The 25,060-nt window shown below is 34.4% G+C and overlaps 1 protein-coding gene across 1 annotated transcript in view; it reads right to left on the bottom strand.

Moving 5' to 3' along the window:
• CFAP47 (cilia and flagella associated protein 47) overlaps positions 1-25,060 on the bottom strand; it is a 439,964-nt gene that overhangs the window by 229,794 nt on the left and 185,110 nt on the right. Inside the window, exons 34-35 of the mRNA XM_050776518.1 lie at positions 6,203-6,300; positions 5,795-5,911 (exon numbers count right to left, since the gene is read on the bottom strand). Coding sequence (XP_050632475.1) covers positions 5,795-5,911; positions 6,203-6,300 — 215 coding nt within the window. The remainder of the gene's footprint in view (positions 1-5,794; positions 5,912-6,202; positions 6,301-25,060) is intronic.

Here is a 25,060-nt window from a genome sequence, read left to right as displayed (position 1 = left end):
ACTCAGAAGAACACTATACTCTAGAAATTATGACTAATGTGACTATTACTCCTGAAGTTAAAGATGGCAAGAGATTTTCAAGCAAAGGCCCATAGAACCAATGGCACATTAAATGGGCTTTATAGAATGCTTGGACTTCAAATATGCTGTGTTTGATGTGAGGAAAAGGGTGTAGTTTTTCAGAAAAGCAAATTACTATAGGATGAGGAGATAGAGAAGCCTAGTGTTTGTTCAGTATAAGAAGTTCCATTTGGGTCATGCGTAAGAAAAGATGGGACAATTAGCGAGAAAAAAGACTAAGGAGTGCCAGACTACATTGTGAAGGTCTTAGATGGCAAGGTGAGGGACTTGATTTCTGAACAAGAAATAACGTAAGAGCAACAATTAGGCAGATCAGGCAGGAGGCAGTTGAAGAAGTACTTTTCCCAGAACAGATAAATAATAAGGCAGAGGATGTAATTACTCTGATAAACAAAATACATTAGTAATGATTACTAGAGTATATTTGAGATAAAATCCAAAATTACAGCTCTATGATATCAGGACAATAAATATAGCCAGAGCGTAAGCTGAAGCCAAAAAGTAGAGTCAGGAACAGAAGAAGATAGAAGCAGTGGGGAAAAGTTATTCACAGCACAAAAGTATTGGGGTTGGTGTGAGGGATTCGAAGACATAAAAAACACCATTAATAGACAAACAACTCTGTCAGTGTCAATATACAAGGAGCTCTCCATACTTCCACAAAATGGAAATGAAGGTCTGCTATGACTTAATGGCACATACTCAAGTTAGCAACTGAACAGGATCTGAGCCTGGCCTAGAAATACAAATAGTGTGAAAGCCAAGGAGACCCAGCGTGCTATGTGGAACTAACGCACTTGATTCTGAAATTTGGCAGCAGTTTTTAGAGAATAATGATAGCCCCACTGGTGATCTGCTAGTCCACATTTCCTCATGCTCTCTTATTCTTCTTGGGAAAATAGAAGGGTTTGTTCTTTCTTGTTTTGTTAATTAGAAGTAAGGCTTACCAACGAAGGTGCCTGGGCAGAAGACTGACAGAAAGAAAGCTGGACTGCTTTAGCAGGGTAGAAAGCTAACTGTGAGTATAATGTGAGGAAAACTTGGAAATATACCAGGACCATAAAGTTTTTCATCAGTATTTTGTGGTCTCACATTCTTTAATAAAGACGACATTAGTAAATAGATGTAGAAAAATGATTTAAGATAAGAACAAAATTAAAATATGCAGAGTTTAATTGTCACATCCATTTTTGAAGCCTAAGAAGGTACATTTTTAAGTGAAGAATGTGTAGCTCTGCTGGACCCTGTGTTTGGAATCAGCCTGTAGGGTATGATCCGAAGAGGGCTATCTAGGGTGACGGGAGGTATGTTTACTGGGGAAAAGAGTAGTATTAATGGCAGAACACTCTGGGCTCAAGTCTAGGATGAACCAAAGTCTTTTGAACCATGTTTTAGTGTGTACCCTATAAAATGGTATAAATAGCAACATAAAAATTATTTTAAAAGCTAAACTTTGAAAAATCCAGCAATTTGGCAATTTAAAAATATGTTTTTAATGGGAAACTATATTTAACAAGACATTATACTGAAAAACCAAATAAAAGAGCATTCTTACCTTTCCTTATACATTCAAACAAAAATGACCTAAAGCAATTAGACTTTCGTTAACCTTAGGCTAGAAAGCCAAAATGTTAAAATAAGTTAGGTTTATTTAAAACAAAAATTTCATGTGAAAGTACTTTTAAGGACATAATCATTATTTTCGCTATATGTATCTAACCAAAAATAACGTCAATTGTATTGGTACTTTTTTTCCCCTTGATGACACTGTTTTCCTACTAGATTAACAATATGCAGGAATGTAAACAAACAAAAAAAATCATAAAAATCATAACAAAAAAATCAAGAAATCTGGTAAATTAATTCAGGTCCTGCTATGACACAGAGCCAGGCTCTTGATTAAGTCAATTGAATTTCCTGGGCCTCAGTTTCATCATCAGTAACCAGAAGGGGTGATAAGATCTTGAGTTTTATGCTGGATGTAATGTGCCATAACTTTAAGGTATCACTAACTTTCAAACAAGACACCAAATATAATTAGCAGTACACTATGATATACTAAAATCCTACAAAGACAGCTGTTGATTGCCCTCCCAACAACCATTTTCTTCTTTCTTCTTTAGTAAGAACCTCATTTTTTGTGAATATTCTTTTTTTAAAATTTTTAATCAACCACTGGTTAGCCACAAGAATAGGATTCAATTCTGGCCAATGATATGCAATAGGGAATATGCTGTGGGGGCACTGGGAAAGGTTTACCTTCTGGAAAAACAGAAGTGCAAGAAAAGATGCCACTCAGCCAGCCCTCAAACAGAACTGTAGGAAGGTGTTATGTGAGACTTCTGCAGAAATTTGGGAGTTATTTGTGTAGAGTCCTAAAACAAAGCTAGCAGGTCAAGAATGGCTGAGCAAAACTGAATCTCTGATAACGTTGTTAAAAAACTGAACAATTATCCTTATAACCTTTGATCACCCAACTATCTTTTTATAAAATATTAAATTGCCTTATTTTAAACCACTTTTACTCAAGAATTTTGTTATTTAAAGCTGAAAATTTCCCTGTGATTGTGAAGGTTAATTTTAGGTGTCAATTTGACTGGATTGAGGGATACTTAAATGGCTGGTGAAGCATTGTATCTGGTATCTGTGAGAGTGTTTTCAGAGGAGGTTGAAGCTGAGTCAGTGGACTGAGAGAGAAACATCTGCCCTCAATGTGGGCAGACATCATCCAATCAGCTGGGGCTGGACAAACAGGTAAGAAGAAGGAGGACTCTCTGCTTTCTCTCCCTTCCAGAGTGAGACACCTTGTCTCCTCCAGTCCTTGGACATCAGACTAGGTTCTTCAGTTTTTAGACTCTAAAACTTGCACCAGTGCTCTCTGGAGGCTCTCTGGCTTTTAGATTTGGACTAGGGGCTGCACCATTGGCTCCCCTGATTCTGAGGCTTCTGGACTGAGCGATGCCACCAGCTCTTCTGTGTTACAGCTTGCAGGCAGCCTATCACGAGAATTCTCTGACTCTGTGTTCATGTGAGCCAATTCCCCCTAATAAATTCCCTCTCATATATCCTATTGTTTCTGTGTCTCTAGAGAACCCTCACAAGTGATTAAAAAAAAAAAAAAACAAAAAAATTTAAGAAGAAAATTAGATTATCTATTCACCCTCAGTTCCAATCACTACTCATTAAATTATGTGTAGTAAAGCTCCATAAATGCTTATTATATTTATTTTGTTATCTATCTTTGCATGAGGGAACAAAACATGCATTCTATGCTGTAGTCAAATAATTCCATAGGATTTTTGCTTTAAATAAAAATCATGTCATGAAAAGGAGATTATTTAATAACTGTATATTCCTACTGGCAGGATTCTCCAAAAAGACATAACATTACCCCAGCAACTTATGAAGCTAATTTTCAGGCTGCAATTAAGAACATAATAAAGAAGAAACTTAAGCATTAATAATTAAGTCCGCTGCTGAATTTTACAGGATTCAAGGGTGGACCATTACAAGCACCAGCATTAATTCATTACGTATAAGTTCATTAGAGGGTGATGGTTTTAAATCTTCCATTTAGTGTGGTTGGTAAATCTGGGCTAATAAAGAGTTAGGGCATTGGAATCAGCTGATAAAAGTTTGGTCATTATCTGCTAAGCCGACTTTCAATTACTTCATTCATCAAATCTTGGACAACTTTTCCGCATTTTTATCTAGTAGATACTTATTTTTAAATTATTTTTTGACTATACAATAAAATAAATATATTGAGCCAACACATGTGAGGAAATCAAAAAGCAAAGGACACAGTCACAATGTGTGGTTTTTCTAAACAAAGGTATTTTAAATTTCTTGTGAACTCCTACCAAACTCTCAAGGGTCAGCTTAAACACTAAGTGTTCTGTGCAAATTTTCCTGGTATCCTTTTTAGAGTGACTTCTCACCCCCTTTGAGTCTCACAGCATATTATTTCTATGTCTATTGTGACATTCACTGTCACTTTGCATCAGCCTTGTTTCATGTAACTTGTGATTATTAGTCTGCAACATCTTTGAAGGCATGAGTGTAGTTTTGTCACATCTGTACCCCTGAAGGATGTATCCTGTGTCTTTCATGAGGGAGGTTAAATAATTTGTTGAATTTATGGGAATTGTAATATTTTTATTCTTCAAAACCAAAGTCTTTTATTAGAGTTTGTCCTTAAAACTCTACTATTATAACAGAACTCTCTGACTAAAATTATTGATTGCAGTTTCCCTTTACCATTGTACCAAAAAATAAAAATAAATGAAAAGAAAATGAAATAAAAAGAATACAAATGTCAGGAATGGTACAAAGTGACATTAACATGCAAGTGACTTTAATACAAAGAAAAAAGTGAGTAATTATAAAACTCTTTTCTCCAGTGGTATAAGATATCATTTTGGGCACTAGTATCATCAATCTTTCTGGATCACAGAATGAAAAACTCAGAGTTAGTTATAATAGTCTTTCTCCAATGCCCTTCTTTTGTGGCTGTGACCAACTCTAGCAAACCTCATGATTTTTCCTACATCAGCTTATTATGTTTTAATCCTAATTAAAATGATATGAGTAGAGAAAGTAATTACTGTACTCCTTGACCAGTTGAAATTGCATTGCGATTGGTCTGTGTTCCCTGTCATCAGTTCCTCTCCTCTCAGTCCATACTGACCATTGTTGTAAGAGAAAAGGCCTTTTATCCCCCATAATTCCCACAGGATAAATTCCTGATTTTTTATGCTGGTATTCAATATCCCAGTATATGCCTGTGTCTGTTTCCAATACCAAACTTCAACTGGGGAAACCTAGTCACACAATTTCCTTAACATATGCCACTTTTTCACACTCTACATTCTGTTCATGCTACTTCCTCTGAGCAAACAACTTCCTCTCTTACCACTACTAATGCAAATCCAATTCACCCTTCCAGATCCCAATTAAATTCTGTCTCTTCCACACTGTCTTTGATGTATCACTCTGCATCACATTGATCTCTTCCTTCATCTGAATTCTATACTTCATTTTTTCATACACCATTAATAATAAATAAATAGAACATTATCTTTTAACAGACAAATATCTTGATAATTTAATGAATTTATATATTCAAAGTCAGGAATCATTTATTTTATCATTTTATGGCCCCTAAGTAACAAACAAAAGGCTCATGAAATAGTAAGCATACAATATATTTTTGAATATTGCTACTGAGGTCTTGATGTGAAAAGCCAAATAGAATTACAACTTGGAGGTCAACATACAATTAAAATGTATATTGCCATTATGACCTCTACACAAACATTTATTTTAAAACTAAAGTGAAAATTTATTTTTGCTACTAAATTAGAAGATAAAAATATGACATCTATATTTAAATAAAAAAGCTCTTTTAGTTCATTCTTAGATTTTGAATAATGATTATAATTCACTCGATGTTTATTTTTGGGGTTTCAGGCACTTGGACTGTAAGAACTTTCCTATTATGCACAGCTGGATGTATATAATTATACAAATTTTAAAATATCCAGTCAATTTCTGTGGAGTCATATTTCAAATTCCACATTTTAGCAATGTCTCATCAAAAGCCTGTTTCAATTTAGATTTTAAAAAGATGAACAAGCAATACTACAAATGAGTAAGCTATCAAAAGAAATTTATAAAATGTTTGCAGAATGTTTAATATAAAGGCACCCACCTGTATTTCCATGTCAAAGTCAATTTCATAAAGAGTATTTACAATAATCAGGCAATTGTGCAGATACTCTTCAGGACTTTTTGGTCGTGTGTACATATTTGTAAAATGAGACTCAATCTGTAAAAAAAAAAAAAAAACTCAAACCTTTTGGTAATGGAATAAAAAATTCTGTTTTTAAATGTTCTCTATAGTTAGGCAAAGAATCATTTAAATATTAATATTTATCAGTAATAAATTATTGCAATCAAAATGCAAGAATAAACAAAAAGGTAGTGCTAGCCATTCAGATTCAGGTGTTTGACTTGTAAGACATTTGAAAGTTTCTGTTTACAGAAAATATACTTCAAATTTTAATCACTAAGTTTTTTCAAATAATAGAAGATCATTATGCATAACAATGACTCTTACCAAGAATGGGCAATAGGCTCCCAATTGTGTTGCAAAAACAAGACCATCTGAAAGATCTTTGTCAAAATTTACTATCCATCTCTCAGAAGGGATAACATCTGTTTCAAAAAAGAGGGAGAGTAAATACAACAATAGTTTTACTTTATTAAAAGATACCTATGGAAATTTGAGCAATAGTAAAAGAAAATTTTGCTTCTGCCTGGAAAACAAAAAGTATATTATATTGGAAATAAAAACAAATTTTAAGATTAATACTATGAGAGTTATCTGTAAGGCTTTATAAGCAATTGCAAGCTGTCTTCTTTATTTCTACATGAGCTGCTTTGAAAAATACACTACAATGTGGTAATGGAATAGAAATTCAGTGTTTCAAAATTACCCATTCTGTTGAGTACCTTGAGGTTCAAATGTTTAATCAATGATCATCAACATGGGTAAGGAAACTGAAAAGGCATGGAGTTACTTGTAACTTAAGAGTGCTAGTGCCAGTTTCTTTATTTCTTGCAGAAATTCATCCACATGGCAGAAAAGTATGTGAAAGGAATTCAAGATTTATGGCTTAAAGAAACCAAAATTGACCTATAAAAGGCAATACAGGATGGAGGAGCAGTAAAAGGAATTCTCAATTACAGACATGATTACTATGCTGAGTCTGGAACAAAAAGAGGAAGTATTTGAATTTTAAGTGAATATCTGAAATATTGACCTATATTGGGTGGAAGCTAATTTAAACAGTGGAAATAATTGCTATGTTGAATGTGACATTTTCTTTTTCAATAAGTTTCCAAATAGCCTAGATTCTTTATGGTGTGAGACAATTTCTTATCTGAAAACAAGGGGCAAATGGTGATCTTTATAAATTCCCTCAAATCTCTCTACTCCCGTTTTCTGTGAAGAAGAAAAACCATGACATGATACACCCATGACATGTATATTAGCTTCAAAACCGGGATTGCCTTACACCTGGAATTGGAAGACTTAATTTTCTCTTGAATCACAGATGTCCTGGACACTTCACAGACAATTTCCAGTACTTTTTCATCTGAGAAGCATTGAACATTTCTATAGGATTTCTATAGCATATCATCACAAAATCAGTCTAGCAAACACAGATCACTAAGGATTTTCAACTAATGCATAGCAAACAACCTCTGTATTTTTCAAAGTATTATTTCCTGATAGAAACTTATAAATAACATTTTTGATATAAGATTCAATGTAATCAAATTAATGATTTTAAATACACATTGCCAGTTAGCTGAATAATGATAACCTACATGTGCTTCTCTTTTTTGTCCAACTTTGATGTATAATTGACAAATAAAGAGTATATGTATTTAGAACATAAATTATGTTCTGATATAAGTATACCTTGTGCAGTGATTCCCAAAATCAAGCTAATTAACATCTTCATCACTTCACATAGTCACTATTTTGTGTATATGTGTGTAGTGAGAATATAAGATATACTCTCTTAGCTAAGTAAAATGTGCTTCTCTGAATGTATATTTGCTACCCATAGCTATCAATAAAAGCCAAATATTTCACTTTTGTAGTTAATATTTATTTTTCTATGGACTGGAAGCAATGATAACTTTTGATCGGATAAAGGTAATTTACTAGCCTTTTACATTGATAGTCAGTTAGCAGTAGATAGACTGTATCCACCAGATAGCACATCCTTGTCTTGTACAGACATTAGAGGAGGGACAGAAATTGCCTTGAAGGAGCTTAACATCTTGTTGCAGGAAAATCAAATCCAAACAGGAAAACAACGAATTAAAAAAAAAAAATCCCCCAATCAGAAGTCAATGAATACATAACAATACAGCAACAACTAATTGTTATCCTGTTATTTCCAATTCCAACAATCACAACTCAGGACCACAGAATTCATTATGATACCCGCCCCACCTTATTTTGTCAACAGTGAAAAATCTCAATCTCATTATCTAAAATATTTTTATGTATTGGTTAAACCCTAGGATGTATATACAGTGCTTTCAGAATTGCAAAGCCATACCCCTGTGAAAAACTAGAGGAAGGTGTGTTTGTATAGTTCTTTACTTTAGTCTTAGACTATACAGTCATATTTCTTTACAATTAAATAAGCTCATTTCTTTTTCATTACCATCAGTGAGGTTGTCCAACATTTGTAACCCAGCTATATTCATTTGTCACAGCCTGCATTTTGTCCTTAATTACTTACATATCTTGGTTGATTTTATAAAATTACTTACACTAGCATTCACTCTTTGTGGTACACACTTATAGGAACTTGAGGAATACATTTTCATGTACCTGCCATCACATTTCCATATAGAAAAGTGTGATCACCCCCCAAATTCCAAGGGGCTGCACTGTTGTAGCCAATCCCTACCCTCATCTGTTAGCACCTGGCAAACACTGATGTGTTTTTAATCTCAATATCTTCACCTTTACCAAAATGCCATAAAACTTGAATCACACAATATCAATATGTAGTCTTGTGGGGGTCTTGTTGTTTTGGCTTCTTTTACTTAGTGAAATTCATTTAAGATGCACCCGTTGTGTGAATCAATAGTTGTTGCTGTTTTCATTGTTGAATAGTGCTATATTTCATGGATGTCACAGAGATGAGGTATCCATTCATCAATTGAAGGGCATTTGGTTTGTCTTCAGTTTAGAGGCAATTATGAAAATCCACTATGAACTATCTCATGTAGGGCTTACTGTGATCAGCAATTCTTTAAAAAATTTTTTTTTTTATTTCCATAGGTTTTGGGGGGAGTTGGTGGTATTTGATTACATGAGGAAGTTCTTTAGTGGTGACTTGTGAGATTTTGTTGCACCCAGAACCCAAGTAGTATTCACCGAACCCAATTTGTAGCCTTTTATCTCTCACTCCCTTCTCACCCTTTTCCCAGGAGTCCCCAAAGTCCATTGTATCATTCTTATGCCTTTGCATCCTCATAGCTTAGCTCCCACTTATGAGTGAGAACATACAATGTTTGGTATTTCTAATGTATTTTGGTGAAATAGCTGGAAAAGAGATTTCTGGATTATATAGTAATGGTAATGAGCAACTTATATATGCCTTTTTTCTATCTCTCTATCTTTTTCGGTGATGTATCTTTTCAGAAATTTTGACTACTTTTCAAATTTGGTTGTTTATTTTCTTGTTGTTGAGTTTGGAGAGTTCTTTATGTATTCTGCATGCAATAAATTTGTGGAATATAATATTCAAAAATATTTTCCCTCAGTCTGTAGCTTGTCTTTTCATTCCTTAATAGTGTCTTTCACAAAGCAAAAATTTTAATATGGTAAAGTCCAATACATATGGTCGGCATCCCATAGCTAGAGAAGATGATAAAAAGTAAGAGCATGCAAGAAAGAGAGAAAAAGAGGGCCAAACTCCCAACGTAACTAACATACTCCTGAGATAACAGCATTACTCAGTTCATGAAGCCAGAGTTCTCATGATCTAATTACTTCCTAAAAGTCCCACCTGTATTGGTTGGTATTAACCATTGAAATGGCAATGAAATTTGAACATGAGATTCATTTGAACATATAGATATGTATATACATGTATATATGTGTATATATACGCATGTATATAAAAGTTGTGTGGGTTTATATTTAGATCTATGATCTACTTTGAGATAATTTTAGTACAAAGTGTGAGGTACAAGTCAATGCTAATTTTTTTACATATGCACCTCCAATTATTCAAGTACTATCTATTGAAAACACTAGCCTTACTTGATTTAATTGCTTTTGCACTTTTGTAAGCAAAAACACCCAGTTGATTATATTTGTGTAGATATATTCCTTGTTTCTCAATTCTATTCTTTTGATCTATGCATCTATTCTTTTGTCAATACCACCCAGTCTTAATTATGGTAGTTTCAAAATTTCTTCCACCTTTTCAAAATTGTTTTGGCTACTTTAATGGCAATGCCTTTATATATACATTTTAGAGCCAACTTATTGGTATCTATCTATAAGAATATGTGATGGTATTTTCACTGGAATTGAATTGAATCTATAGATCAATTTGATAGCCTAACAACATTTAGTCTTCCAACGTCATGTCCATACTATGTATTTCTCTATTGAGTTCTCATCGATTGCTTTCATCAGTGTTTTGTAGTTTATAGCATATATATTTCTAACTTATTTTGTTATACATATTCATAGTAAGTACTTAATATTAGATACTTAACTAGTTCTTCTATGTTAAATGGTATATTTTTATTTTAAATTCCAATTGTTTACTGCCAATATATAGAAATATAATTTAATTGTATAGTGATCATATATCCTCTGACCTTGATAAATGCATATAGTATTTCTAGGAGCTTTTTATAGATTGTTTAGGATTTTCTACTTGACAGAAATGTTGAATTCCAGTCCCTTTCTCGGGGCAAGAGGTGGTTTGTTATTTTCTTTTTTTTCCTTTTTCTTTCTTTCTTTCCTTTTTTTTTTTTTTTTTTTTGAAACTGCAATTAGTATTCACCAGAGCCCTTTGGGTGACAGTATGTGTTGTCCTTAAATTAACATAGATGAACACATCTGTTCTATAAGGTATTGCTGTGGTTTCAATGTCCCCTCTGAATCTCATGTTCAAATTTCATTGCCATTTCAATGGTTAATACCAACCAATACAGGTGGGACTTTTAGGAAGTAATTAGATCATGAGAACTCTGGCTTCATGAACTGAGTAATGCTGTTATCTCAGGAGTATGTTAGTTACGTTGGGAGTTTGGCCCTCTTTTTCTCTCTTTCTTGCATGCTCTTACTTTTTATCATCTTCTCTAGCTATGGGATGCCGACCATAATGTAATAATGCAGCAAGAAGGCTCTCATCAAATGCAACCTAATTATCTTGGACTTTCCAGCCTCCAGAGTCATGCCCCAAATAAACTTCTATTGTTTATAAATTACCCAATCTGTAGTATTCTGTTATAGCAACACTAAATGGACTAAGACAGATATACAGAAGTTAGAGTGAATTGCCTGCCCCTACACTAGGTACTAAGGAGTACACATTCTCCAGACTCACTTTAGTCATTTCTGTGAGCAACATGTGAAGTTTGTGGAGTAAACACCTGCAAGAAGATGCAGAATCTATAACTGCGGCCACTAGGAGCTTCATGATCTCTCAATAGTGTATACTTGGCCTCTACCAATATACCAATCACCCTAACTCAACTATTCTTAATGGTGTCTATCTCTATCTACAAGTAGACCATTGCTATCATCTCATTTCTTCCAGTAAAAACCAACTCACCCTTTGTTGCCCTACAATCTCAGCTTTATGTTAAGGTTCAAGAAAAATAGAGAATTTGCTGTTGGTCTGACCTTCGTTGTTGTTATAAGGGTGGGAGAAAACAGTTTCCAGTTCTCTATCTCCCTGGGTAGAAACCAGGGCACCTATTTTTGTTCAACCCATCACAACTTTGAATCTGCTTTGATATTATTACTTGTTGAATACGGGTAGACATGGGCTGTAGATGTTCAAACAAGGCTCTCAGTAAGAATAGGATGACAATGATTCTTCCAAGGTGATGTTGTGAAAAAGTAAAGACAAAACTTCAAAGCTCTTCTCTAATCTCTGATCCTACGCCTGTGTCTTGTCTTTTATACTCAAGGCTGCTGCCAAGCCCTCATCACAGTTTATCACAGCTTTGATATATCAAGGATTTTCTCTGCTTTTATGATAGTTCCTCTGATATAAGCTACTCTCTTTTCTATACTCCCTCTAAGGATTTGCTACCCAAAGTGAGCTAAGTGAATCAGCAGCACCTACATCAAATGGAAGCTTGTTGAAAATGCAGAATTTCTGGACTCACCCAACACCTAGTAACATATAAAAGCATGTTAACAAAATCTCCAAGTATTCATATTATCATCTGAGACGTGTTGGTCAATGGTGGTTTTTTTTGGAGAGAGAACTAGCACTCTAATGTAGTTGTCATTTGTCAGAAAACAGAAAATCCAAGTGATGCTCCGCACATTTTTAAAACTTTTAATTTGGAAGTTATGTTTTTATCCAGTTTTACATTACATCACTTCTGATATTCAGGTATATTTAAATAGTAATAAAAATACTGGTCTTTATAGTATTATGAATTAGAGATGTGTTTGTTAAACACAAAATTTAATCAGAAATTTTAGAAAAAATAAGTCAATTTACTTATGAATACAATAATTGTTACATGAATTTTATGTTAGATGACTATAATAGTACATTTTTATGAAAGTTATATTAAGATATAATTCACATAACACAAATTTCATGCAATTCAATTGTTCAATTCATTGTTTAGTATAGTCATATAGCTGTGCAATCATCACTACTATCTGCTTTTAAAATATTTTTATCAACCCATAAAGAAACTCGATACTCATTAACTGTCACTTCTCATTTCTCTCTTCCCTCATACCATGGACATAAATGAATCTACTTTCCATCACTATGGAGTTGTCTATTATGGACATCTCATAGAAATACAATTATAAAATATGTGCCCTCTTGTGTTCTGTTGTCTTTTATTTAGCATAACATTTTCAAGGTTCATTCATGTTGCAGCATGTATCAATATTTCATTTCTTTTTATTGCTGAATAACATTCCACTTTGGGAATATACCACATTTTCTTTATGGACATTTGTGTTTCTAATTTTAGGCTATTATGAAAAATGCTTCTGTGAACATTTATGTAAAAGTTTTTTGTAATCATATATTTTCAATTATCTTGAGTATAAACCAATGAGTACACTTGTTGAATCATATTGCTAATCTATTTCTCAAAAGACTTTTTTTTTTTATAGCAGTTTTGCATTCACGGCAGAATTGTTCAAAAAGGGCAGAGATTTCCCATATACTCCCTGCCCCCGTGCATGCATAACCTCTCTCATTAGTTAATCTAATTTTAACATTTTGAGAAACTGTCAAACAGTTTTGCAAAGTGGTTGCATCATTTTACAATCCCTCTAGCAACATATGAGGTTTCCGATTTCTATGAATTCTTGTCAACACTTGTTATAGTCTTTATTTTTTAAACTAATAAATTTAATTTCTGTGGCTACATAGTAGGTGCATATATTTATGGGATACATGAGATGTTTTGATATAGGCATTCAATGTGAAATAAGCACATCATGAAGAATGGGGCATCCATCTCCTCAAGCATTTATCCATTGAGTTGCAAACAATCTGATAACATCATTTTAACAAGTACAGTTGTTATTGACTATAGTCACCCTGCTATGCTATCAAATAGTAGGTCTTATTCTTTCTAACTATTCTTTTTTGTACCCATTAACTATCCCCACCTCCCCCAGCCTCCCACTACCCTTTCCAGTCCGTGGTAACCATTCTTCTACTCTCTGTCCATGACTTCAGTTGTTCTGATATTTAGATTCCACAAATAAGTGAGAACATACAATGTTTGTTTATCTGTGCATGGCTTATTTCACTTAACATAATGATTTCCAGTTCCATTCATTTTGTTGTAAATGATAGGATATCGTTCTTTTTTATGGCTGAATAGTACCCCATTGTGTGTATGTACCACATTTTTTTTTTATCTCTTCATCTGCTGATGGACACTTAGGTTGCTTCCAAATCTTAGCTATGGTGAACAGTGCTGCAACAAACTGTTAAGTGCAGATACCTGTTCAATATACTGGTTTCCTCTCTTTTGAATATATACCCAGCAGTATGATTCCTGGATTATACTGTAGCTCAATTTTTAGTTTTTTGAGGAACCTCCAAACTGTTCTCCATAGTGATTGTACTAATTTACATTCCCCCCAACAGTGTACAAGGACTCCCTTTTCTCCACATCCTCACCAGCACTTTTTATTGCCTGTCTTTTGGATACAAGCCATTCTAACTGTGGTTAAATGATATCTCACTGTAGTTTTGATTTGCATTTCTCTGATGATCAATGATGTTGAGCACCTTTTCATGTGCCTATTTACCATTTGTATGTCTTCTTTTGAGAAATATCTATTCAAATTTTTTTGCCCTTTTTTTGATCAGATTATTAAATTTTTTGTTCCTACAGAGTTGTTTGAGCTCCTTATATATTGTGGTTATTAATCCCTTATCAGATGATATTTGGCAAATTTTTTCTCCCATTTCTGTGGGTTGTCTCTTTACTTTGTTGATTATATCCATTGCCGTGCAGAAGCTTTTACATTTGACTTTTTAAAAATTTTAGTTACAGAAGTTGGTGCCATATGCTAACTTACTGTGATTTTGCTTTGCATTTCCCAAATTACTAATTATGCTGAACAGCTTTTAATGTGCTTCTGGGTCATTTACTTATTTTCCTTTTAGAAATGTCTATTCAACTATTTTGCACATTTTTAAATTGGGTTGTCTTTTTATCACTGACTTGTAAGTGTTTTTTATATATTCTTCATACAAGTCTCTTGCTAGATACATAATTTTGCTGTTACTGTGTCCATTGAAATATTCCTTTTTCTTCATTTTTATTTCATTAATATGATGTACTACATGGACTGGCATTTATGTAAAAACAACTTTGTACTCCTAAGATAGATTTCATCTCCTGATTATATTTTATTATTTTTCTATATTGCTGGATTCTATTTGCTAGTAATTTCAGATTTCCATGTCTATCTTCATAAAACACAACATAGGGCTTTTCGAATTTTGTTTTGAAACACTTCTGAAATGCAGTGTGGTATATTCTTTAATGCAGACATAGATAGTCTTGCTTGTAAAGGTAGCTGAGTTATGAAGATATGTGAACTCTAAATCATTATAAGATCAGCCACATATAATAGTTATGAGCCACATGAAATGTGATATAAAGTAATGCATATAATACTTGATAGAACTTCTATATAAGTGACCAATAAACTGGAAATTAAGTAAAATATTTTCAGTATCAAGCAAAAAACTGCTATGGAGAAAGACTGAATTAAAACAGAAGATGCTATAAGAAAAAATATTGAAAATAAAAAGAAATCAATTACAGAAGTTGCATATAATAGAATAGATACAATAATTTATGAATAATTTTGTGCTAATACTTTTAAAATCTTAGATAAAGCTCATTAATTTCATGAAAATATGTTACAAAATCTCACTCTAGGAGAAACGGAAAATAAGAATAATTCTGTAACAATTAAACAATTAACTTGTTATTTAAAATAATCCGACAAAGAAAAAAATCTAGATGGTCTTATCAGTGAATACTATAAAATTCAAAAAACAAGAAATGTCACTAACACAGAAACTCTTTCAATGTCTCCAAAAAAAGAATGTTCTCCAGGTAATTGTTTAAGGTTTGCATTAACTGTATTAAAAGAAAATAAAATGGTAGAAAAAATTGCAGACTAATTATCATTCAAGTAAGTTAAAACAATCAACTAAAATAACAGCAAATTCTTTCTGGTAAGTTATATAAAAATAATTTAATTATCATGGAAAATTTGAGTTTGTGCCAAGATGCAAGGTTAATTCACATTTTTAAATAAATTTAATTTGCCAAATTAATATATATATTCAATATTATTCATAATAAAATTCTTAGAAAAACTAAAGAGAGGAGACAACTTTCAGAATGTAATGAAAATAATCTACAAAATAATCATATAGCAAATACCATACTTAATAATTAAATGTTAAGTATGCTCTGTTTAAGATTATACAAAAATATCAGGTGTAATACAAGAGCATCTATGTTAATAGAATATTTTAATAAACATCTTCATATCTCAGTTTCAAGCAATATTGCAGAATTTAAATGAGCACCTAAAATATCTTCTACGCCAAATTTACAAAGAAATGTATATTTTAGAATAGGTTTTAAATCCTTCAAAACCTCACTCATTTTGAGAATATAAAAAAGTGCAGAACAAAACAAAGCAATTCACTTACAGTGGAGGAGTTATCAGGCTTATCTTAGTTTTTCACAGCTACTTTATAGGCATAACATAGTGGGAGCACCGTGCACAGTGTACAGAGAAATATAAAAACCCTAAATTTTATACTTAGTAAGATACTATTCACATACAAATCGCACTAACATAGTTACAAAGAGAACTAAGAGAATAGAAATTCTTGAAGTGGTTAGAAAAATAAAATTATTATGCCCTCTCTCACCACTCCAAGTCAACATAGTATCGGAAGTTCTGGCCAGGGCAATCAGGCAAGAGAAAGAAATAAAGGTATTCAAATAGGAAGAGATGAAGGAAAATTGTCTCTGTTTGCAGATGACATGATTGCATACTTAGAAAACCCCATCATCTCAGCCCAAAATCTTAAGATGATAAGCAACTTCAGCAAAGTCTCAGGATACAAAATCAATGTGCAAAAATAACCAGCATTCCTATACACCAATAATAGACAAACAGAGAGCCAAATCATGAGTGAACTGCCATTCACAATTGCTACAAAGAGAATAAAATACCTAGGAATACAACTTACAAGGGATGTGAAGGACCTCTTCAAGGAGAACTACAAACCACTGCTCAAGCAAATAAGAGAGGACACAAACAAATGGAAAAACATTCCATGCTTAAGGATAGGAAGAATAAATATCATGAAAACGGCCATACTGCCCAAAGTAATTTATAGATTCAATGCTATCCCCATCAAGCTACCACTGACTTTCTTCACAGAATTGAAAACAACTACTTTAAACTTCATATGGAACCAAAAAAGAGTCCACATAGCCAAGACAATCCTGGACAAGAAGAACAAAGCTGGAGGCATCATGTTACCTGACTTCAAACTATACTATAAGGCTACAGTAACCAAAACAGCATGGTACTGGTACCAAAATAGATATATAGACCAATGGAACAGAACAGAGGCCTCAGAAATAATATCACACATCTACAACCATCTGATCTTCGACAAACCTGACACAAACAAGCAATGGGGAAAAGATTCCCTATTTAATAAACGTTGTTGGAAAAATTGGCTAGCCATATGCAGAAAACTGAAACTGGACCCCCTCCTTACACCTTATACAAAAATTAACTGAAGTTGGATTAAAGACTTAAACATAAAACCTAAAACCATAAAAACCCTCGAAGAAAACCTGGGCAATACCATTCTGGACATAGGCATGGGCAAAGACTTCATGTCTAAAACATCAAAAGCAATGCAACAAAAACCAAAATTGACAACTGGGATCTAATTAAACTAAAAACTTCCTGCACAGCAAAAGAGATTATCATCAGAGTGAACAGGCAACCTACAGAATGGGAGAAAATACTTGCAATCTATTCATCTGACAAAGGTCTAAAATCCAGAATCTACAAAGAACTTAAACAAATTAAAAGAAAAAAACAACCCCATCAAAAAGTGGGCAAAGGATATGAACAGACACTTCTCAAAAGAAGACATTTGTGCAGCCAACAGTCATGTGAAAAAATGCTCATCATCACTGGTCATTAGAGAAATGAAAGTCAAAAACACAATGAGATACCATTTCATGCCAGTTAGAATGGCAATCATTAAATTAAAAAGTCAGGAAACAACAGATGCTGGAGAGGATGTGGAGAAATACGAATGCTTACACAGTTGGTAGGAGTGTAAATTAGTTCAACCATTGTGGAAGACAGTGTGGCAATTTCTCAGGGATCTAGAACTAGAAATACTATTTGACCCAGCATTCCCATTACTGGGTATATACTCAAAGGATTATAAATCAGTCTACTATAAAGACACATGCACGCATACGTTTATTGCATCACTATTCACAATAGCAAAGACTTGGAACCAACTCAAATGTCCATCAATAATGGACTGGATAAAGAAAATGTGGCACATATATACCATGGAATACTATGCAGCCATAAAAAGGATGAGTTCATGTCCTTCGCAGGGACATGGATGAAGCTGGAAACCATCATTCTCAGCAAACTATCACATGAACAGAAAACCAAACACTGCATGTTCTCACAAATAAGTGGGAGTTGAACAATGAGAACACATGGACATAGGGAGGGAAACATCACACACCAGGGCTTGCCAGGGGTTGGGAGCCTAGGGGAGGGATGACGTTAGGAGAAATACCTAATGTAGGTGATGGGTAGATGGGTGCAGCAAACCACCATGGCACGTGTGTACCTATGTAACAAAACTGCACATTCTGCACATGTACCCCAGTACTTAAAGTATAATATAAAATAATAATAACAATAATAATAATAATTTTGAAGGAAAAAATAAAACAAAAGCGAAAAAAAGAAAAAGAAAATTATTATGGTATTTATCCATCTAATAGTGAAATGCAGTAAAAATGGAAGTTCCTGGTAACATTACACGTGGTTGAATAGTAGTAACAGAATATAAGTGTTACACATATTTATAATGTAGGCATAGTAAATGTAGCAAAAATGATGACACTGAGGGAGGAAGGTGAGAGGAAATGAGAGCACTATTTAGACAATACATTAAAAGGTAAGAATTCTTCAAAAATGAATTATCTACACAATAACCCTGAACATTATGGAATATGATAGTTGCTTGTCTCTCACATTTCTTAACTTTCTGTTTACAATGATATCATAAACATGGTTATTTCTCTGACCACTACAAAGGATGACAGTTTGTCCTGACAATGGGATTAAAGAGAGAAGAAAGCTCAATTGGAAATCACTGGAGTCAGGCATGGAAACATTGATAAAACAGTTGGTGAATAAACATATGAAAAATATAGAAAAATACATAAGTAAAAAATGCTAAATTATATGTGTATGTGGGTGTGTATATATTTATATAATGTTTATAATTCTATTGATTTTTTCAGTTCAATAAGCAACCAAGGGTTCCACTTATAAAGATAATAAAATTTTATTTAATCAACTTGTGAATGTATTATGAGTGATAAAAATTTCCACTTGCTACTCAAGAGACTAGATTAATTTCCAAGGTCTATGCAGCTGACTTGCTTCTTTTTACTAGCATTTATCTGACATGATAGAAGGGATTTGGGCTCTTTTGTTCACTACTACATCTCTAATCCCTAGAACAGTGCTAAACATATAAATTGGTGATTAACCAAATGACAGTTTTAGTGGCTTCTGTCCTTGTGAGGATTATTTTAAATAAATTATCATACAAAAATCAGATAATATATTCACTTATTTTTCCTTCAAGTTATTTATAATCTTGGTATTTATTTATTTATGCATTTTTGGTATGTGGTATGTAATACAGAGATAATTTTACCTGTATTTCAAAGTATCAGCCAATTGATCTAGCTCTATTTACTGAGTGAACTAATATTTATTATGGATTTTGAAATGTCACACTCATTATACTAAATTCTATTATATATATTCATTGTTCTGAGTTCCCTGTTGTGTTCAATGCAATTGTGAATATTCTTAAAATGTTAAAAAAATATATTTTTTATGAATCGAGGGTGGAGCAATATAGCAGAATAAATGGCTCTACTGATCATCCCCCAGCAAAGACACAAATTTAACAAATATCTACACAAAAGAAACACCTTCATAAGAAGCAAAAATGAGGTGAACACTCACAGTACCTGGCTTTAAGTTCATATCACTAAAAGAGGCAATGAAGAGGTAGGAAAAACAGTCTTAAATTGCGGACACCATCCCTCCCCTAAGCCTTGGCAGTTGCAGTGTGGGGCAGAGAGCATTTCTGTGCACTGGGGAGAGGGATATTGCAGCAATTGTGAAGTACTTAACTCAGCGCTGCCCTATTATAATAGAAAACAAAACTGGACCGAACTCAGCTGATGACCAGCCACAGAGGGAACATACAAACCAGGCATAGCCAGAAGGGAATCACCAATCACAGTGGTCAAAACTTGAGTTTGCACAAGGCTCAACACCACAGACTAACGTCCTCTTGGACCCTAGATGAACTTGAAGGGCAATATAGGCCACAAGGATGGTAACTCCTAGGCAAGTCCTGGTGCTGAACTGGACTCAGAGCCAGAGGACTTGGGGGCTGCAACCTATTGGGACACCAGCATAGGCAGAGATAAAGGAGTGTTGGCATCACCTCTTCCCTACCCCCCCATGCTGCACAGTTTGCGGCTCCAAAGGAGATTCTTTCCCTCCACCTGAGAAGAGAGGGAAGAGTTGGGAGAACCCTGTCTTGCATCTTCAGTACCGGTTCAGGCACAGCAGGATAAGGAACTTTTCAGAGTTGTGAGGTCTTCTTTCTAGAACTTAGCTCCTGGACACCACTTCTAGACACATCAAGAGCCAGACGGGAGCCCACTGCCATGAAAGGAAGGTCCTAGTCTTGGCAGGATTCACCAACTGCTAACCAAAGAGGCCTTGGGCCCTGAAAAAGCAGCAGCAATACCCAGGTACAATGTTGAGGAACTTGGATGAGACTCTGAGACTTGCTGGATTCAGGTGAGACTCAGCACACCTCCAGGTGTGGTGGCTATGGGGTAAGACTACTTTCACCTGAGAAAAGCAGAGGAAGCAGTAAAGAGAACTTTGTCTTGCACCTAAGACAGCAGCATGACCACAGTGGGTAGAGCACCAAGTGGGCTCCTGAAGTCCCCAATTCCAGAACTTGACTCTTGGATGGCATTTCTCAACTTGCTCTGGGACAAAAGGGCACCCACAGTCCTGAAGGGGAAGTCGTAGTCCATGCAGAAGTCACTACAAGCTTACTGAAGAGCCCTCGGGCCTAAAAAAACATCAGTGGTCTGGCAGTACTCACTGTGGGCCTGTGGTGGTGGCCACAGGGTAAGGCTCCTCTGCGTTTGGAAAAGGGAGGAAAGAGTGGGAAGGACTGTGTCTTATGGTTTTAGTGCCAGCTTAGCTGCAATACAATAGGACACCAGGTAGACTATAAAGGTTTCCGACTTTAGTCCCTGGCTGTTGAACAGTACCCCAGGACACACTTGGGACCTGGGGGAACTCACCACCCTGAAAAGAAGGGAATAAGCCTAGATAGCTTTGCCACCTGATGATTGTAGAGACCCAGGACCTTGAGCAAACATAAGCAGTAGCTAGGGAGTGGTTACAGCAGGCCTTGGGTAAGACCCAGTGCTGTGCTCACCACAGTCCTAAGACTAGCAACTACAGAGGTGTCTGTGTCACTACACCCTTAGCTCCAGGTGTCTCAGAACAGAGAACAAGACTTCATTTGCTTGAGAGAAAGTAAAGAAAGAGAACAAGAGTCTCTGCCTGATAATCCAGAAAATTCCTCTGGATTTTATCCAAGACCATCAAGGCAATAGCTCTATGAGTCTGCAAGAACCACAACATTGCTGGGCGTGGGGTGCCCCCTAAAGCAGATACAGCTTGGAACATGACATTGAAGTCCTTTTGAGTATCAGGAAAGCTACTCCAAGAAGGATGGGTACAAACAAGCCCAGACTGAGAATAGTACAATAAATGTTGAGTTCTTCAATGCCCAGTCACTGAAGAACATATACAAGCATCAGTACTATTCAGAAAAACATGACTTCACCAAATGAACTAAATGAATCACCAAGTACAAATCACAGAGAAACACAGATTGGTGACCATTTAGACACATAATTCAAAATAGATGTTTTGAGGAAACTCAAAGAAATTCCAGATAATATGGAGAAGGAATTCAGAATTCTATTGGGTAAGTTTAACAAAGACTAAAATAATTAAAAAGAATCAAGCAGAATTCTGGAGCTGAAACATGCAATTGGCATACTAAAAAATGCATCAAAGTCCTTTAATAGCAGAATTGATCAGCAAAAGAAAGCATTACTAAGCTTCAAGATCGGCTATTTGAATATATACAGTCAGCAGAGACAAAAGAAAAATGAAAAAAAAAAGTAGCATGTCTACAAAACCTAGAGAATAACCTCAAAAGGGCAAATCTAAGGTTTGTTGACGTTAGAGAGGAGGTAGAGAAAGAGATACGAGTATAAAGATTATTCAAAGGGATAGTAACAGAGAACTTCCCAAACCTAGAGATACAGATTAATATCCAAGTATAAGAAGGCTATAGAACAGCAAACAAATTTAACCCAAAGAAGACTTACCCCCAGCAATTTAAAAATTAAACTCCCAAAGATCAAGGATATAGACAGAATCCTAAAAGCAGTAAGAGAAAAGAAACAAATAACATAAAATTGTGCTCCAATAAATCTGGCAGTGGACTTTTCAGTGGAAACCTTACAGGCCAGGACAGAGTGGCATGACATATTTAAAGTAATAAAGGGGAAAAGGAAGAAAAACAAAAAAACCTTTTGCTCTAGAATACTATATTCAGCAAAAATGTCCATCAAACATGGAGGAGAAATAAAGAGTTTATTAGACAAACAAAAGCTTAGGGATTTCATTAACACCATACCTCTTCTACAAGAAATGCTACAAGGAGTAATTCAATCAGAAAGAAGAGGACGTTAATGCGCAAGAAAAAATCATCTGATAGTACTAAACAAATTAGTAATAATAAGTACACAGAAAAATGCAGAGTATAATAACATTGTAAGTGGTGTGTAAACCCCACTTTCAATGTATCAAGACTGAACGATGAGCCAATTAAAACCAATAACTACAAAAACATTACAAGACATAGACAGTACTATACAATATAAAAAGAAACAAAAAGTTCAGAAGATGGGGAGGGATGAAGTTAAAACGTAGAGTTCTTAAGGGCTTTCTTTTGACTTGTTTGTTTAGGCAAGCAGTGTTAAGTTGTTATCAAGTTAAATAATGGGTTATAAGACAATATTTGCAAGCCTAATGGTAACTTCAAACCAAAAAACATGCAATGGATACAGAAAAAATATAAAGCAAAATAATAAATCACAGAATCAGAGAAAATCACCCTCGCTAAAAGAAGACAGAAAGGAAAGAAAGAAGAAAGAGAAGACCAAAAAACAACCAGAAAACAAGCAGAAAAATGGCAAAATTGATAACTACTTACTTATCAATAATAATATTGAATGTAAATGAACTAAACTCTCCAATCAATACATACAGTGTGGCTGAATAGATAATAAAAAACAATGCTCAATGATTTGATGATGAAAAGAAACACACTTCACCTATAAAGATACACATAGACTAAAATTATAAAGGGGTGGAAAAAAATCTTTCATGCCAATGGAAACCAAAAATGAGCAGGAGTCCCTATACTTACATCAGACAAAATAGATTTCAAGACAAAAACTATCAGAAGAGACAAAGAAGGTCACTATATAATGATAAATTGGTCAATTCAGCAAGAGGCAAAAAAATTGCAAATATATATGCAGCAAACACTGGAGCACCCAATATGTAAAGCAGATGTTATTAGAGCTTAAGAGAGAGATATAACCCAATATAATAATAGCTGGAGACTTCAACACCCCACTTTCAACATTTGACAGCTCTTTCAGACAGAAAATCAACAAAGAAACATCCGACTTCATCTGCACTATAGACAAAATGGACCTAATAGACAGTTACAGAACATTTAATCTGAAGGCTACAGAATACACATTGTTTTCCTCAGCACATGGATCATTCTCAAAAATAGATTATATGTTAAGACACAAAAAGTCTTAAAAGTTTTTAAAAAATGAATCATATCAAGCATCTTCCCTGAACACAATGGAATAAAATGAGAAAGGAATAATGAGATAAATTTTGGAAACTATACAAATACATAGAAATTAAACAATATGTTTTCAATGACCAATGGATTAATGGAGAAATTACAAAGGAAATTGAAAAATTTCTTGAAACAAATTATAATGGAAACAACATACCAAGCCTACGGGATACATCAAAAACAGTAATAAGGGAGAATTTTATAGCTATAAGTGCCTGCCTTAAAAACAGGAAAATTTTAAATTAACAACCTAATGATGCATACTAAAAAACTAGAAAAGCAAGAGCAAAACAAGCCCAAAATTAGTAGAAAAAAAGAAATAATCAAGATCATAGCAGAAATAAATTCATTTAAAATGAAAACAATAAAACAAAAGATCAACAAAATAAAAAGCTGATGTGGACCGGAAGCAGTGACTCATGCCTGTGATCCCAGCACTTTGGGAGGCCGAGGCTGACAGATCATGAGGTCAGAACATCGAGACCATCCTGGCTAACACAGTGAAACCCCGTCTCTACTAAAAAAAAAAAAAAAAAAAAAAAAAAAATTAGCCGGGCATGGTGGCGGGAACCTGTAGTCTCAGCTACTCGGGAGGCTGAGGCAGGAGAACAGCATGAACCTGGAAGGCAGAGCTTGCCGTGAGCTGAGATCACACCACTGCACTCCAGCCTGGGTGACAGAGTGAGACCCTATACCAAAAAATAAATAAATAAATAAACAAATAAATAAAAATTTTTAAAAAGCTGATGTGTTGAAAAGGAAAACAAAATTGACAAACCTTTAGACAGACCATCTAAGAAAAAAAGAGAGAAGAAAGAAAGAAATAAGAGATGAAAAAGTAGACATTACAACTGATACTGCAACAACTCAAAAGATCATTAGAAGCCACTATGAACAACTATATGTCAATAAATTGGAAAATCTAGATGAAATGGACAAATTCCTAGACACATATAAACTACCAACTTTGAACCGTGAAGATATCCAAAACTTAAAAAGACCAATAACAAGTAACATGATTGAAGCCATAATAAAAAGTCTCCCAGTAACGAAAAGCCCAGAACCTGATGGATTCACTGCTGTATTCTACCAAACACTTAAAGAACTAATACCAATCCTGTTTAAATTATTCTGAAAAACTGAGGAGGATGGAACAATTCCAAACTCATCCTACAAGGCCAGTATTACCCTGATACCAGAACCAGAGAAAAACACATCAAGAAAAGGAAACTACAGGCCAATAAATCTCATGAATATTGATGCAAAAATCTTCAACAAAATGCTAGCAAACT

This window comes from Macaca thibetana, chromosome X (genome assembly GCF_024542745.1).
Source record: "Macaca thibetana thibetana isolate TM-01 chromosome X, ASM2454274v1, whole genome shotgun sequence".
NCBI classification, from domain to species: Eukaryota; Metazoa; Chordata; class Mammalia; order Primates; family Cercopithecidae; genus Macaca; species Macaca thibetana.
This window is presented reverse-complemented; position numbering and strand designations above follow the sequence as displayed.